At 42.3% G+C, this 12783-nt stretch overlaps 1 protein-coding gene across 2 annotated transcripts in view; it reads left to right on the forward strand.

Annotated features, from left to right (window-relative positions):
• The first annotated feature begins 3469 nt into the window (after positions 1-3469).
• PLCB1 (phospholipase C beta 1) overlaps positions 3470-12783 on the forward strand; it is a 449952-nt gene continuing 440638 nt past the window's right edge. For both annotated transcript variants that reach the window (XM_009906912.2, XM_054180087.1), the window contains exon 1: positions 3470-3852. In XM_009906912.2, the coding sequence (XP_009905214.1) occupies positions 3754-3852 (99 nt within the window). In that variant the 5' untranslated portion in view covers positions 3470-3753. The remainder of the gene's footprint in view (positions 3853-12783) is intronic.

The following is a 12783-nucleotide window of genomic DNA, read 5'->3' on the forward strand; positions in this document are numbered from 1 at the left end:
CAGGAAATGCACTTTTCTACAAGATATCCCTCCCTTCCAATTTCTTTTTATGCAGCAGCTGCTGTTGCCAGGCTTTGTTGCTATGGTGGTGTTTTGTGTGCCAGAATTTTATATTCACTCTTGTAGAGTCACCTGATTGAGAGGCTGTGCCACATAAGTTATCAGTGTCATTCATGAAGATAAAGGATATATCTAACTGCTGTCATTAAGTACATATGACATCTGGTAAATGGATCAAATTGAATATAAATATATTTCAGTGGCCACTGGCTGTGAGCTTATGGAAGTATTAATTTAACTGATGAATTCTTTTAGTAAATGAGTGACTAAAGTAATTGTGGTCTCTCTCGGGAGTACTGCATTTGTTGGGTTTCATTTCTCAATATGACAGTCACACACAAGGCAGTTTCACTACACCTTGTGGCACTTGTCTCTCGTTGCTGTCTGCACTCTTTGAAAGGTGCTTTTCTGGGAATGACTGAGCTTTTGTTAGAAAGATAGGAACAAATTTTCAATATTTCTTTTCTGGAGAAGTTCTTTAGAACTCAGTGATCCTGCTCCAACTGATAATTCTAGTATAATTTGGCCCATTTAAAAATTATGATTGTATACTTCTGGTGAAGCTGAGTTCCTCTTTAATTTCAAATCCTGCAAACATTGCCTCTTATGTTCAGCTCTTAGTATGTTATGTTAACCTTTGCATTGAAATATTTTCAAGGTTGAGGCTACTGCCTCTTTTCAAGACACAGACTTACAGTATAGCACGTGACATTGAGATATTTTGCATCTATTTATCTGAAATAAGTGTGAAAAGTGTGAATTTATTTTTTAATGCATTTTTCCTGTCACCTCATGATACAGTCTTTCAGTATAGCTTTAGCTGTATCTTCATTTGACCTGACTGTGACCAACACCATCTGGTACTTAAATCACTTATTGCTCCTTCCTCTTATTTACCTATATATATATTGCCATGTGTGTATGGGAAACAGATTGTGTATTCCCTCAGTTTATCCCCCTGGAAATAAAATACTGGTACCTAATTATGTTATGTATACCATAATGCTTTATAGGCATGTTGCATGTAAATAACTTGTATTCTTTATACAACACCATCATTTGTCTGTCCAGGCTGATAGTTTTGAACTTACAAAAATGAAAACAGACAGAAATCAGCTACTGTGGCAATAGAAGATCAGCACATATCACATCTGGCACGTACAATCATCAGCAACTGAGTAAACTCACTGCTGAGTTTCTTTCTAACAGTACATCTCTAATTCATTGGAATTAAGAAGGCTGAGTCAAGAAGAAATAGAAGATATGCATAATACTTCAATACAGTAAGGTTTACTGGACATTTGGAGAAAGGTGGCTTGCTCCAACCCTCTTCTGATAGTATACTCATACTCCTGGGTGCAGCAATCCTGGTGACTGTAGTGTTGCCAGGCCACTGATCCCATGCCGTGTGGAAAAGAAAGCCTGAATTTAGACAAGCACTGAATTCAAGTGTCTGTAAGATGTACTACTTACCATGAAATGTATTCTTAGCTTGAGCAGATGCTAATTAAGCACTTGTGGTAACACACAAGCTAGCTATCTGGGTTGAAACTCGGACTGCCACTCAGTTCACTCAGCCCCGGACTTCAGCAAAGGCTGAATCATAGGCACTTTCCAGAACTGTGTAAAAGGCACAGTCATACTGCCATTTCCTTTTGTGCTGCTGCTGCTTCCTTTTGAGGCAAAATCCATTAGATATCAGCCATATAAAATGCAGGTTTTTCTCTTCAGCCAAATACCATTGGATTTAAACACTTCAGCTTGAAAAGCCACAAAATTGCTCCAAACAACACTTGGTATCTGAAATACCCTATAGCAGTATCAGTCTATACTAACATACAGGATCGCCTCTTCCATGTTCAGACTAACAGCTTGCCCAGGAATCTACAGTATCAAGAGGTATCACCAGGAACTGTGGTTGGTTTTCCCTAATGAACCCTGTAAGGAAGGCCAGGCCAAATGAAAATGCATCATGGGCTTGTTGAGAAAACTGTCACCCAGGTGAGTGTTGTACATTTCAGACTGCTGATTTGAGTAAACCACTGGATGACAGATAAGTGCTATGCCCTCAGTGCTCTTTGCTCTTATTTTCTGGGGTGTGTGTAATATTCTTCTTTAACTTTTGTTCTTTTCTATACTATATAACAGAATGAAAAGGCAGTCGTGAAAATCTCCGTATTGAAAATCTTCCTCACCCCAGCGCAGAGCAATCCTGTCCTTACATCAGTGCAGCCAAACCCTGAATTTGCTATTGCTTCTTCAAGCCATGGGAATTGAAGCTCAGCAGTGAGAGAGCAGACTTTCAGCCTGACTGATGTGACACCCACATTTGCGTGGAGGTTGATAAGAGTAAAAAATAGATCAAATGGATTAATTTGCCTTGGAAAGTGTGTGCTGCCTGCACTGACTATTGTGAAGGCACAGATTCAGCTCCCTCTGAAGGCACTGAGAACTTTCTTATTGAAGGGGAAGAAGCTGGAAAAGGCCCTGAGGAAGAGCTTTAACAACTCTGTAACTAAGAGTAGGAGCAAATCAGGAGTCCAGTGTGTCAGTTTTGTAGCTTTTAAACAAACAACAAAAACATCTCCCCACTTAGGTTATTTTTTTTTCTAGTAACTTCTTTAACCATAATTCCTCTGAAACAAAATAAGTTTTTCTTCAAAGACATTCTTTCTACATCGTTTGTTTTGTCTGTAGTAAAAGTTTGACCTAAATCATAAGGGTCAGTTGGAAACCTCTACAGAGAAATTAGAAATCTCATGTGCTATGTCATCTGATGCTTTATCTCTGCTGTGACTGCACAGGGACTCTATCAGAGAAGTCATTTGTGGAGCACATATTACTTTGTTCTTCAAAACCTTTTTCTTTAAACCGTTGTATTTAGGATTTTGTGTAGTGAGATGACCTTTTACTATCTTTTCAGTATACCTAAAGCTCAATTAAGGACATATGCATTTGTTCTGAGGAACACCATTCATCTTGTAAGAGCAGAAAGCTTTGGCAAACCAATTTCTGTGTAATTAAAGCATAAATGGGAACTGTATTCGCCACTCTCTTTAGGGGTCTTTCCTCTTTTGGCATCCTATTCATTATTCTCATGCGGGGAGCTCGGCCAAGGCTTTCCGTCCAGGAAAAGAACCCGAAGCCCGGCGCGTCCGCCCCGCGGCGCCCTTTGCTCGGCCCAGCGGCGGCTGTTGCTCCAGATGCCGCCAGCAGGTGGCGCCGCAAGGCCGCCGGCGCAGTGCGCTGACCTCGGCACGGGGGAACCTCGGGGGCCGAGCCTGGCGGGGAAGGAGGAGGGGCGGGCGGAGGGGAGCGGAGCGGGCAGCGCTGTTCGCTCTGTGCCCCTGCGTGCGTGCGTGCGCGCGTGTGTGTGTGTGTGAGAGAGAGAGAAAGAGAGCGCGCGAGCAGGAGCGGGCGGGCGTGTACGTGCGTGGCGAGCCGGCTGTATATAGAGGATGTGCCGCTGCATGGCTCGCCCTGGCCGCTGTCGCGCCAGGTCCCTCTTCAGGCGCCAGTGAAGCCTCTCGCCCTCGCTGCTTGGGTAGCCGTTTCACTGCCCGCTCCGGGCGCACCGACAGCAGCTGCTGGACTCTCCTGGGGCCGTTTCCGGTGTTCCGGCGCCTCTACTGAGGCGGCCGCCGCCTCCCGCAGCTTCTCCGCGCCGGAGGAGAGCGCGTCAATGCGGAGCAAATGGCCGGGGCACAGCCAGGGGTGCACGCTCTCCAGCTCAAGCCTGTCTGCGTTTCCGATACCCTGAAGAAAGGCATAAAATTCGTCAAGTGGGACGATGTAAGTAGCTTTCTCGTCCCTGCTGCCCCTCGCTGTGCCCCACGCGGGGCAGGGCGGCAGGGGCACGGCGGGGTTATGCAACGCGCAGGGCGGCATCGATCGGGCAGGAGTGCTCAGCGCACATGTTGCGGCCGTACTGGCCTGCGGCCGTACTGGCCCTGCCCTGTGCGGCGGCGGATGGCCGTGACGGGCCGGTCCGCGAGGCGGAGGGGCAGGTGCGAGGCGGCGGGGCTGTCCCGCGGCCGATCGGGGCCGGTCGCGGCGACTGGTGTCTCGGCTCTGGTTCGGCGGTCGCATGTGAGGTCGGAGCCGAGGCGTTGTTAAACCGCCGGTCCTCTGCACGGCAAACTTTCTCTAGAGATTCTCCCGCAAAATTCACTTGGCCGGTTTTGAGCTGGCTCCTTTCGCCAGCCGCTTGCTCTCGTGCCCGCCTCGCTTCTGGGCACGTTCCCACCTCTGTCGGCGCAACATAGTTGTTTCAACCTGTTTCCTGTCTGTCTTGTGCCATCTCCCGTTTCCTCCTCCCAGTCTCTCTCTCCTTCTGCCTCCTGCCCATTTCATTATCTTTCTGTTTATGGTGAGGTTATCAAGCCCTGAACATGTTCTCCCAGGGCTCGCTGTTTGGGTACTCCTGTTCATCTTCCTTCCTCCACAGAAGGTACCCTTCTCTTTTGGCTCATCAGAGCATGAGACTTGCCTCAAAGTAACATCTTCATTCTTTTCACTTGCTGCTTCCCAACCCTTTGCACTTGTATTGGCCGCCATAGGAGTTTGGATTTCACATCACCTTTAGTAGTAGCACAGATGTTCAGTAGGTGAGATTTCTTTCTTCGTTTGCTGGGTATGCCCTGGACCATTTGAGAGAAAGGTAGCCTTTCTCAGTTTAGCTCTTGTCAGCACGTGAAAGTAAGCCTGGTGTGCTGCAGAAGAGGAAAACAGAACAAGTGCTTTTCTAGCCATGCTCCTCCAATACATCAGGTATTTGTGTCTAAGCTGTGCATAGAGGAGTGAGTGCCCCAGAAAGTCTTGACTGCAGATGGTGTCTGGAGATATAGGGGTGTACTGAGACTTGTGCTGTGGTAAAGAAGTGATTGAGAAAGAAGGGAGGCATTTGAATGTCAGGAGAATTGTTGCTAACTTGTTTTGAGAGCCTTAATGCAGCTCTTGGATTTTTGTTACTAATTGAACTGTGATAAAAACATCTGTAGCAACAACTAGAGGGACAGGTGAGAGAGGGAGGAGTAATTCATGTGTCTAACAACTGTTCTTGTCTTGTTCTGTATTGCTGGGTTTTGCTATTGTTTTTAGCTTGTCCAGCAGCCAAATGTGTAAGCTTGACCTCTATAACCCTGTGATGAACACTCTCAAGGAGAGGAAGAACACCAAAAAACTGAACACTTTGTAGTGTGAAATTTTATTTACAAAAATAAGCTGATACTGTTTTAATAAGCTCAGCAACCTGACCTTGTCTGGAGTAGTAAACATTGGCTTGATACAGATTATTTATGTTCAGGAACTAACCTTGAATGACTTGCCTGAGAAAATATTTTCCTTCAGTTGCTATTTTCCTTAGTATAGGGAAAGGCAGCATAACCTCAGTCTTGTCACTGCAGTTATTGTTTTATTTTTGGTAAGTTACCAAGAAATTTCCACAGATACATGCAGAGGTCAAGTTAACAGTGATTTAAGTCACTGTAACCCCAAGCAATTAGGCAACAGTTTCAATGACTAGTTTAAGTGTTATTTCCCAGTATATATATTGTATATACTGAATTTGAAGGAGAAGAGGTGTTCTCCACACACAGGGGATGTTCAGAGGCTAACCTGTCTGCTAGAGGTTTTCTGCTAAAGATTTTCAATCAAGCCTGAATGAAATATGGCTAAATTCTGGCAAAAGATGTGCATTTCAGGTTAAAGGTGTCACTCAGTGGTCCACAGGTATTGCCTGGAATGTGAGACTGAGATGAGGAAGTCCTTTATGGTTAGTGAGAGCTTTCGCCGGCAACCTTCTGGAAGTTGGTGTGTATTTAGCTGCACTGTGCGATGAGAAACATTAGCGTTCACTCATCTCCCATCTCCTAGTTCCCCTGTCTTGTCTGTAGTAATTCTCAGTAGTGACAGCCCCACAAAATCAAAGTGGAGATGCGTCTTCCCCTGTTATAAGGTCTTCAGACAAATAAATGCATGTAGAGTGACTTTGAAAGGTATTTGCCACTGAGCATCCAATAACCACTTCAGAGCCTTTGTTTTCTGTCAAATTGATCTGGTTGAAGGATTTTTAAAAGTAATGATTATTAATGTGAACCCCCGTAGATATTTACGCATGTAAATAGGCAGGAAGAAACTCTGTACTGAAACAATAGGCTGTAATGAGAAATAGTAAACTAGAAAATATAACAGTGAAATAGAATTTGCCATAATGACTGCTTTGGCTCTGCTGTGCTAACAGGGCTGTTCAGAAAAGTGGGGCTTACAGACTGATGTTTATTATACACCGTTTTCTGTTTACTGTTTCTGAGTGAGAATGGGAGTTCAGTTCTGCAGCTCCTGTGCATCAGGCAGGCATACCTTTTAGTATGCTTTCTTGTTTTTTTTGTTTTGCAGTTTAAAGGTGGCTCTGTGGACATTGCTTGACATTTCATAAAGCAAGAGAGTGTTTTTAGTGGGTTCCTATGACTTGGACTAAGTTTCAGCCCAAAGCAAAATTTTTCCAGCTGAGTTAAAAACCACTGTGAAGCAGTATATTTTTTTCTTATTTTTTTAAAATGGGAATGCTGGAAGGATTTAAACCAGATCATGAGAGGTGTGTAAGGAATTTCATGGCTAGTAGAGTAACAGTTGTTAAAGAATGTATTTGCCAGCTTTCAGAATGGTTCAGGAATGTAATGTGATCTGCAGAGCAGGCTGACAGAAGCTGATACAGGCTGTAAAACCTGTCCACCCCTGGACTTCACATCCTGAGCTTCTAGTAGTTCTGTGCCTAAACAGTAACACTGAGGCTGCTAATAAGCAGATGTGGCAGTGGTGTTCCATGGGCCTGCTCTCTGAGGAGCAGCAATGTAGTTAAAGTGTTACACACGAACCTCATCCAGGGCCTATGCCCTCTGTCCCCCTCTGCGATGCTGATCTGGTTGGAAGGAAAAATGCCTTGTCTGAGCTTTGCTAAGCAAAGAGAAAGGTCATGCCACAGGCAGATGAAAGGCAAGCAGCCCAGGAGGCTTGAAGTTGCATTTCCTCTCCAGACCATCTTCAGCTTCTAAATTGTGAAAGCATTAGGCTCAATTAAGAAGTTGTGGCTTTGTGAGACAAGTTGCATTTCTGTGCCTCAGGACTGGATGTAATATCACTTGCAGCATCCAACACCTAATACAGTCTATTCACAGATTCCATTTGGATCAGGATACAAAGCACTGAAGTTAGACAGATGATTGTTGTCCTGTAATTTTGCTTTTTCTCACATTGTTTCTACAGTGGTATTACAGGTTAGGGAAAACAAAGTTAGAATTAACTCCTGTTTTTTATGTGTAGATTGGATTGACAAGGCTCTGAGCAGAAACAGCTGGCATTTGAATAGGTGAAGGATAAAAGTGACCGGTTGTTTAGGTGTTTCTTTTGGTGAGGATGCATGCTGATGTGTGGCTGGTTAAGATGCTAGTTGGCTGAGCCCTTGCTTTCTAAAGCCATGTTTCTTTATGCTGCCTGCAGCTGGGCCTTTATAACAACTTCTCCCTTACTACTGGAAAGAGACTGACTGAGTCTTTTACATTTTGAGCAGATTCACTCCTCTGTTCCTGGAGAGAAGCAATAGCTGTGAGAAAGAGGAAAGGCTTAAAGAAGAGCTGCCTTAATCCACTCTGCTGCATTGAAACTTGGGTTATAAAGCTCTTTGTGATGAGAATTTTAAAATGATTAAATAGGAAGGTAGTAATTAAGTCCACGAGTGAAGCTTTTTTGTAGGGGTTAAACTCAATATATAAGAACATGTTGCAAGCTGAGAAGGTTAATGAATCCTGAATGGCAACTGCTCTGACATCTGAAGGGGTTGAAACCTGCCTTGACTGTCTTTTCCTTTATTTTTCCCATGGCCTGTGGTAGGAACAAGATAGACACAACTGAGGTAACAAATAGCTCCACAGCTAGAGCACAGTTGAACTGGTGTTTTCTAAGAGCAGTAATTGGCATACTGAAGCGAGTTAATATGATGGTGTATATTCAAAAATAGAATTGTTTTCAGTTCTTGCTTAAAAGCTTTCTTATCTTCCCTAGTGATAATATGTACTTTGCATAAAGAACTTGACTAGTCTCTCTGTGGCTTGCACTATTTACTTTCACTTGCAAGTTAATGATATCACTAAAATAATGTCTGCCTAATCTGAGGATCATTATTCCAATTTGATAGTTGTGGGTGTGTTTTTTTTTTTTTGTGGTTTGGGTGTGGGTGTGTTGTTTGGTTTTTTTTTTTTAAATATTTATACACTGAAGAACATTACCTGCTGACAGGTAATGTTGTTTAGTGGCTATAGCACTTCACAGAATATTCTATAGAGAAGCAAAAATGAACCCAAGTCTTTTAAGTTCTCTTCTAATGCCTTTCTTTTACAGCACTTTTGTCTGTATAAAACATTTCTGGGCTTAGACAATAAGCACTATGTAAAGTTTTCAGGCTCCTTTATTTGTTTAGAGTCTTTTAAAGAAGATTATCAAGAGTATGAGGTAAGGTTAAAGGGGATGTACAAGTAAATATAACATCAGAGTATGATCATCAATAAGCTGAGAACAAACAAATGTGGAAATTTTCAGAAGTGGTTTTAAGATGCTGATGTTCAAGTAACTCCTTTTTTTATACTTTAGTTTTCTTTTAAAACTCTGCACAAGGCTGTCACTACAGCACATCACTGTATGTTTTAAGTCTGGAGGGAAGAAATTAGTCCAGCATTCTAGAGGTGGGTGGGGTGGGGGTGTTTTTGGTGGTTTTTGTTTGTTTGTTTTCTTTTCCGTTTGATAATCCTTGTGTAGTAAACAAATATCAGCTCTGTGCTATATACATACATTGAAAACTTACCAGAATGAGTAGAAGTTGGGGAGGTTTTGTAACATACAGTAATCAAATTGAGTTTTAAATTTCTCAACAGCTGACATAATCAAGTTCAGGCTTTCCGCTTTATTAACTCAGTTGGAAGGCTCTTGGTAGCTTTAGCTTGGGAATAAAAAAAGGTTTGTATCCCCTGTAGAATGTTAGGTGGCTTCTTTGAAAGACCAAGTGAAGATTTCACTTGTGTAAGTTGCACATAACACCTGTGTTACTGTAGCATCTGAGACTGTTGGAGTGCTGGTAGATACTGGGAAAACTGAAAACCAGAAACCAGCACTTCAATAGATGAGGAATGAAAGGGAAGCTAACAGTGAGTTTAAAGTGTGCACTGTATGCTTTCTTCACTTGAATGTTTGAATGCGCAAGATCTTTTTTTAGCAAGGACTGTAATGAAATAGAGATTTAGCTAGTCATTATGGAGTCTTACCTACTATAAATAAAGAGTTCATGAGCACTTTTGCATTTATTTTCACAAGACCCGTTAGATGACAAAATGTATTCCCAATTACACTGTTGTAGGTCTGAAAATAATAATTGTTAATATATGATTGGATACTTAGGACCTAATTTTGAGACTGCATACCACCATACAGTCAGATTTTCAGAATGCCTCCCCAGTGACTTCAGATAAATTGAAGCTCAGCATCTCAGAAAATGAAATGTGGAAGTACAGTTCTAATATTTCCTCAGAATCGGAACACAGCATTTATTTCATTGAACAGACTGGTTTTTATCAGCCTCACAGAAGAACTTGCTGTTAAACATAAAATCTTCCTGGGTGGCATTTGGCTGCTTTTGCTATGAAGTTCTTCCTTTATTCCTTTCTTACTGCACTCTTTGCAACATATACAGCAAATAAGGAATCACGCAGACAAATCAAGACTACACGGGGTATGGCTATAAGCGCAAGAGTATGGACATCTGAGAAAGGAGACAGAATGGTAGTCTGCCTCTGAGAAATCCCCATCAAGGCAGCCCTTTGAAACTTGCATGATGATGACCTCTGCCTTTTGGTGCCATCACCAAAGTTTTTCTAATAGTGAAGAATATTTTCCTGCATGCTCCTATTGAACAAGTGGGAATTTGTTTTTATAGGCCCTATAAAAATCTTGATTTTTAGTTTTTGGGGGGTGGTGTTTTTTTGTGTGTGTGGTGTTTGGGTTTGGGTTTTTTTGTTTGTTTGTTTGTTGGTGTTTGGTTCCCCCCCACCCCGTCTTGCTTCCAACCATCAGCACACATTTCACCTGTTCCAATGTTGCCTTCTTGCCGTGGGTTCCTTTGTACAGCAGGTTTGGTTCTTCTGTCCCCAGTAGAAGATGACCTCTTTACCCTTCTGAATTGTTTCAGGGGGTCATTGCAAAATCAGGAGATGGGTACTATCTCACTCATAGTTCAACTGTCAGCCTAAACAAACTCATAGTGGTAATAGCTTGGGTAATAGCTTGGAATTTAACAGCTAATATATCTGCTGATCATGTGTAAACTGTGCTTTTCCTATTCCTTCTCCCTTGTTCCTTCTCCAGTGCCTCAAGCTTGTAATCCCCCTGGCTTGTGGGGTGGCAAGAAAGCTTTTTGCAGGGACTCAACCCGCATGTTTACCATAACTTTGCTTGAGCAAAGGTGTAAGGTTCAAGCCCTTTTGCTAAAGTAAAAGAAAAGTTGCAGAATATTTTGCCTCTGCCAGAAACAATCCATGTTTCTCAGCTTTGTGTTTGGAAGCAGTTTGGCAGAAATTCTCCAGGAGAAGGTTCAAGCAAATGAAATAATGATGTGTGTAGAAGTTTTCAGGTTATATTTGGGGATGTTCAATGTCTCTAAATACCCGAGGCAAACCGAGAAAACAACAGTCTGGCTTAATAAGGCAATGCCATGAGCCACATCTGTTTTAAGAGCTGAAGATAACAGCTGGTCTGCTTTCCTTTTTAAAAATTGTTGATGTGACTTTTGACTGCAACTATTTCTAAGAAACATTATCATTATCTATATATGATTTATTAAAACAAATACTCTTCTGACTCATAGTTTTGCTAGTTGACAAGGTACATGTAGATTTTCATTCCTTTGTAGGTACTTTAAAGATCCATTAGGAACTTTTCATCTGTGTCAGGAATGATTTAATACTTGCATTGCAGGCACACTAGTCCCAGCCTGTGATGTTCTCTGATCATTTTAACACTGAAAACTTGGCACAAAACTCAATGGCAGTAGTGTCACACCCTTGCCTTAATACATAGTGAATAAAGTACAGAGAGTTTTTGGCCAAAGCCCAGGACATAGGTGGCAGAGTGGTGCACCCTTATGTAGCCATTTTTTTTCACTTCATGTCTCTTCAGGTTACAGCTGTGACAGTTAAGGAGTAGGGCAGAAAGCTGTGCTCTTCATAGCTAGATGCACAGCCTGTTGGTTGGAGTGCTCTGAGGATTTGGAAGCATGGGAGTACAGTCAGAAAGGAGCAAACCCAGGATTTCCACCCTCTTTGCTGCTGGGCTTTGTATGGTAGTCTTTATTGGTCAGTAGCATTAAAATGGAGGTGGCACTTTTTGCTTGCTGATGTAAGATGTAGTCAGGGGGATGTACACTTAAAATCAAACCTTGAAATGGTTACCTGGCAGGCATATCAGTATGTATTTGTCCATTGATCTTCTGTGTGGTTGGTACGGATCCCAAAGTTCTCTGTGGCATTTGTGGGCATAACTTTGAGGCATTTTTGTTTTAAAAGTGTAAAGAATGTTGCTAATGTGGGATCTGAGGTTGTACAGCCAATTAGGAGGCAACTTAATGGAATAAGTGTAGAACAGCCACATTACTCATTTGAGGCTGTGAAACTGGAGAAAAGCAGAGAATTGGCTCTAAGTCAACCAATAAAAAGGTGGGAGGCTTTTAAAGGTGAAATTAAATGTCCTTTAGAAAAGTTATTAAGTTTAGACTGGTGTAATATGCGGCACAGTGAGAACGCCAGCTCAGGGCCACTCTTAAGCTTTTCTGTTTGAGGAATTTGCAATAGCTGTCTGTCAGAAACTGAGCTGCTGCTTGGCACAGGTACCTTTGTCTGGCATTTGAAAAGCCTGATAACCCATGGTGCATTCTCTTACTCTTTTCCTTTTCTCCTTTCTGGTTACAGCTCATTTTTGCCTTCATCACCTCCTCTTGCTTATTTCCTTAAATACTTGCAAGTGTCTCAAGAATCAGGGGTTTCTACTCAAAGGGCTGTTTGCTTTGTCGACATCCAGAGGATTGCAAGAGCTGTGCCCCTACTAGATATTTAACGGTGCTAATTTCCAAACCCATTTGTTTTAGAGATGCATGCTTACGTTTCCCTACCCCCCTCCCTGTTTCATTGTCATGCTCTGTATTTGAGTGGGGTAAAGAAAAAAACTAACATCTGTTCCCTATTTGTTTGTCCTTCAAGTTTTGTTTGTTTTGTTTTTCTTCTTTATCTGTTACCCTCTTCAGAGTTGTGTGTGGTTGGTAAATCTGCTCAGGGGAGTTACAAGGTAGGTCAGCTCTTTGGGGAAGGAAATGGAATTAATGGACTTTGGGATACCCTCCTAAATGACTGCAGGTGTGTCTTCTGGGTAATGTACACACAAAACAATAATTTTTTTTTTTTGTAAGTAAATGTACCAGACAATAGTCTTTTGAAAAAAAAATTGTATTTGAGAGCCTTGAACCACTTTTCTTCTTGTATGTATGCTGTATAAAGTGGTTCTCGTGTATCTTTTTGGTTGGCCAGATTGCTGAGCAGTACGAAACAGTATCACAGTATCACTAAGGTTGGAAGAGACCCCAAGGATCATCAAGTCCAACCTGTTCCAACAGACCTCACAACTAGACCATGG

Source organism: Dryobates pubescens, chromosome 3, assembly GCF_014839835.1.
Source record: "Dryobates pubescens isolate bDryPub1 chromosome 3, bDryPub1.pri, whole genome shotgun sequence".
NCBI lineage: Eukaryota > Metazoa > Chordata > Aves > Piciformes > Picidae > Dryobates > Dryobates pubescens.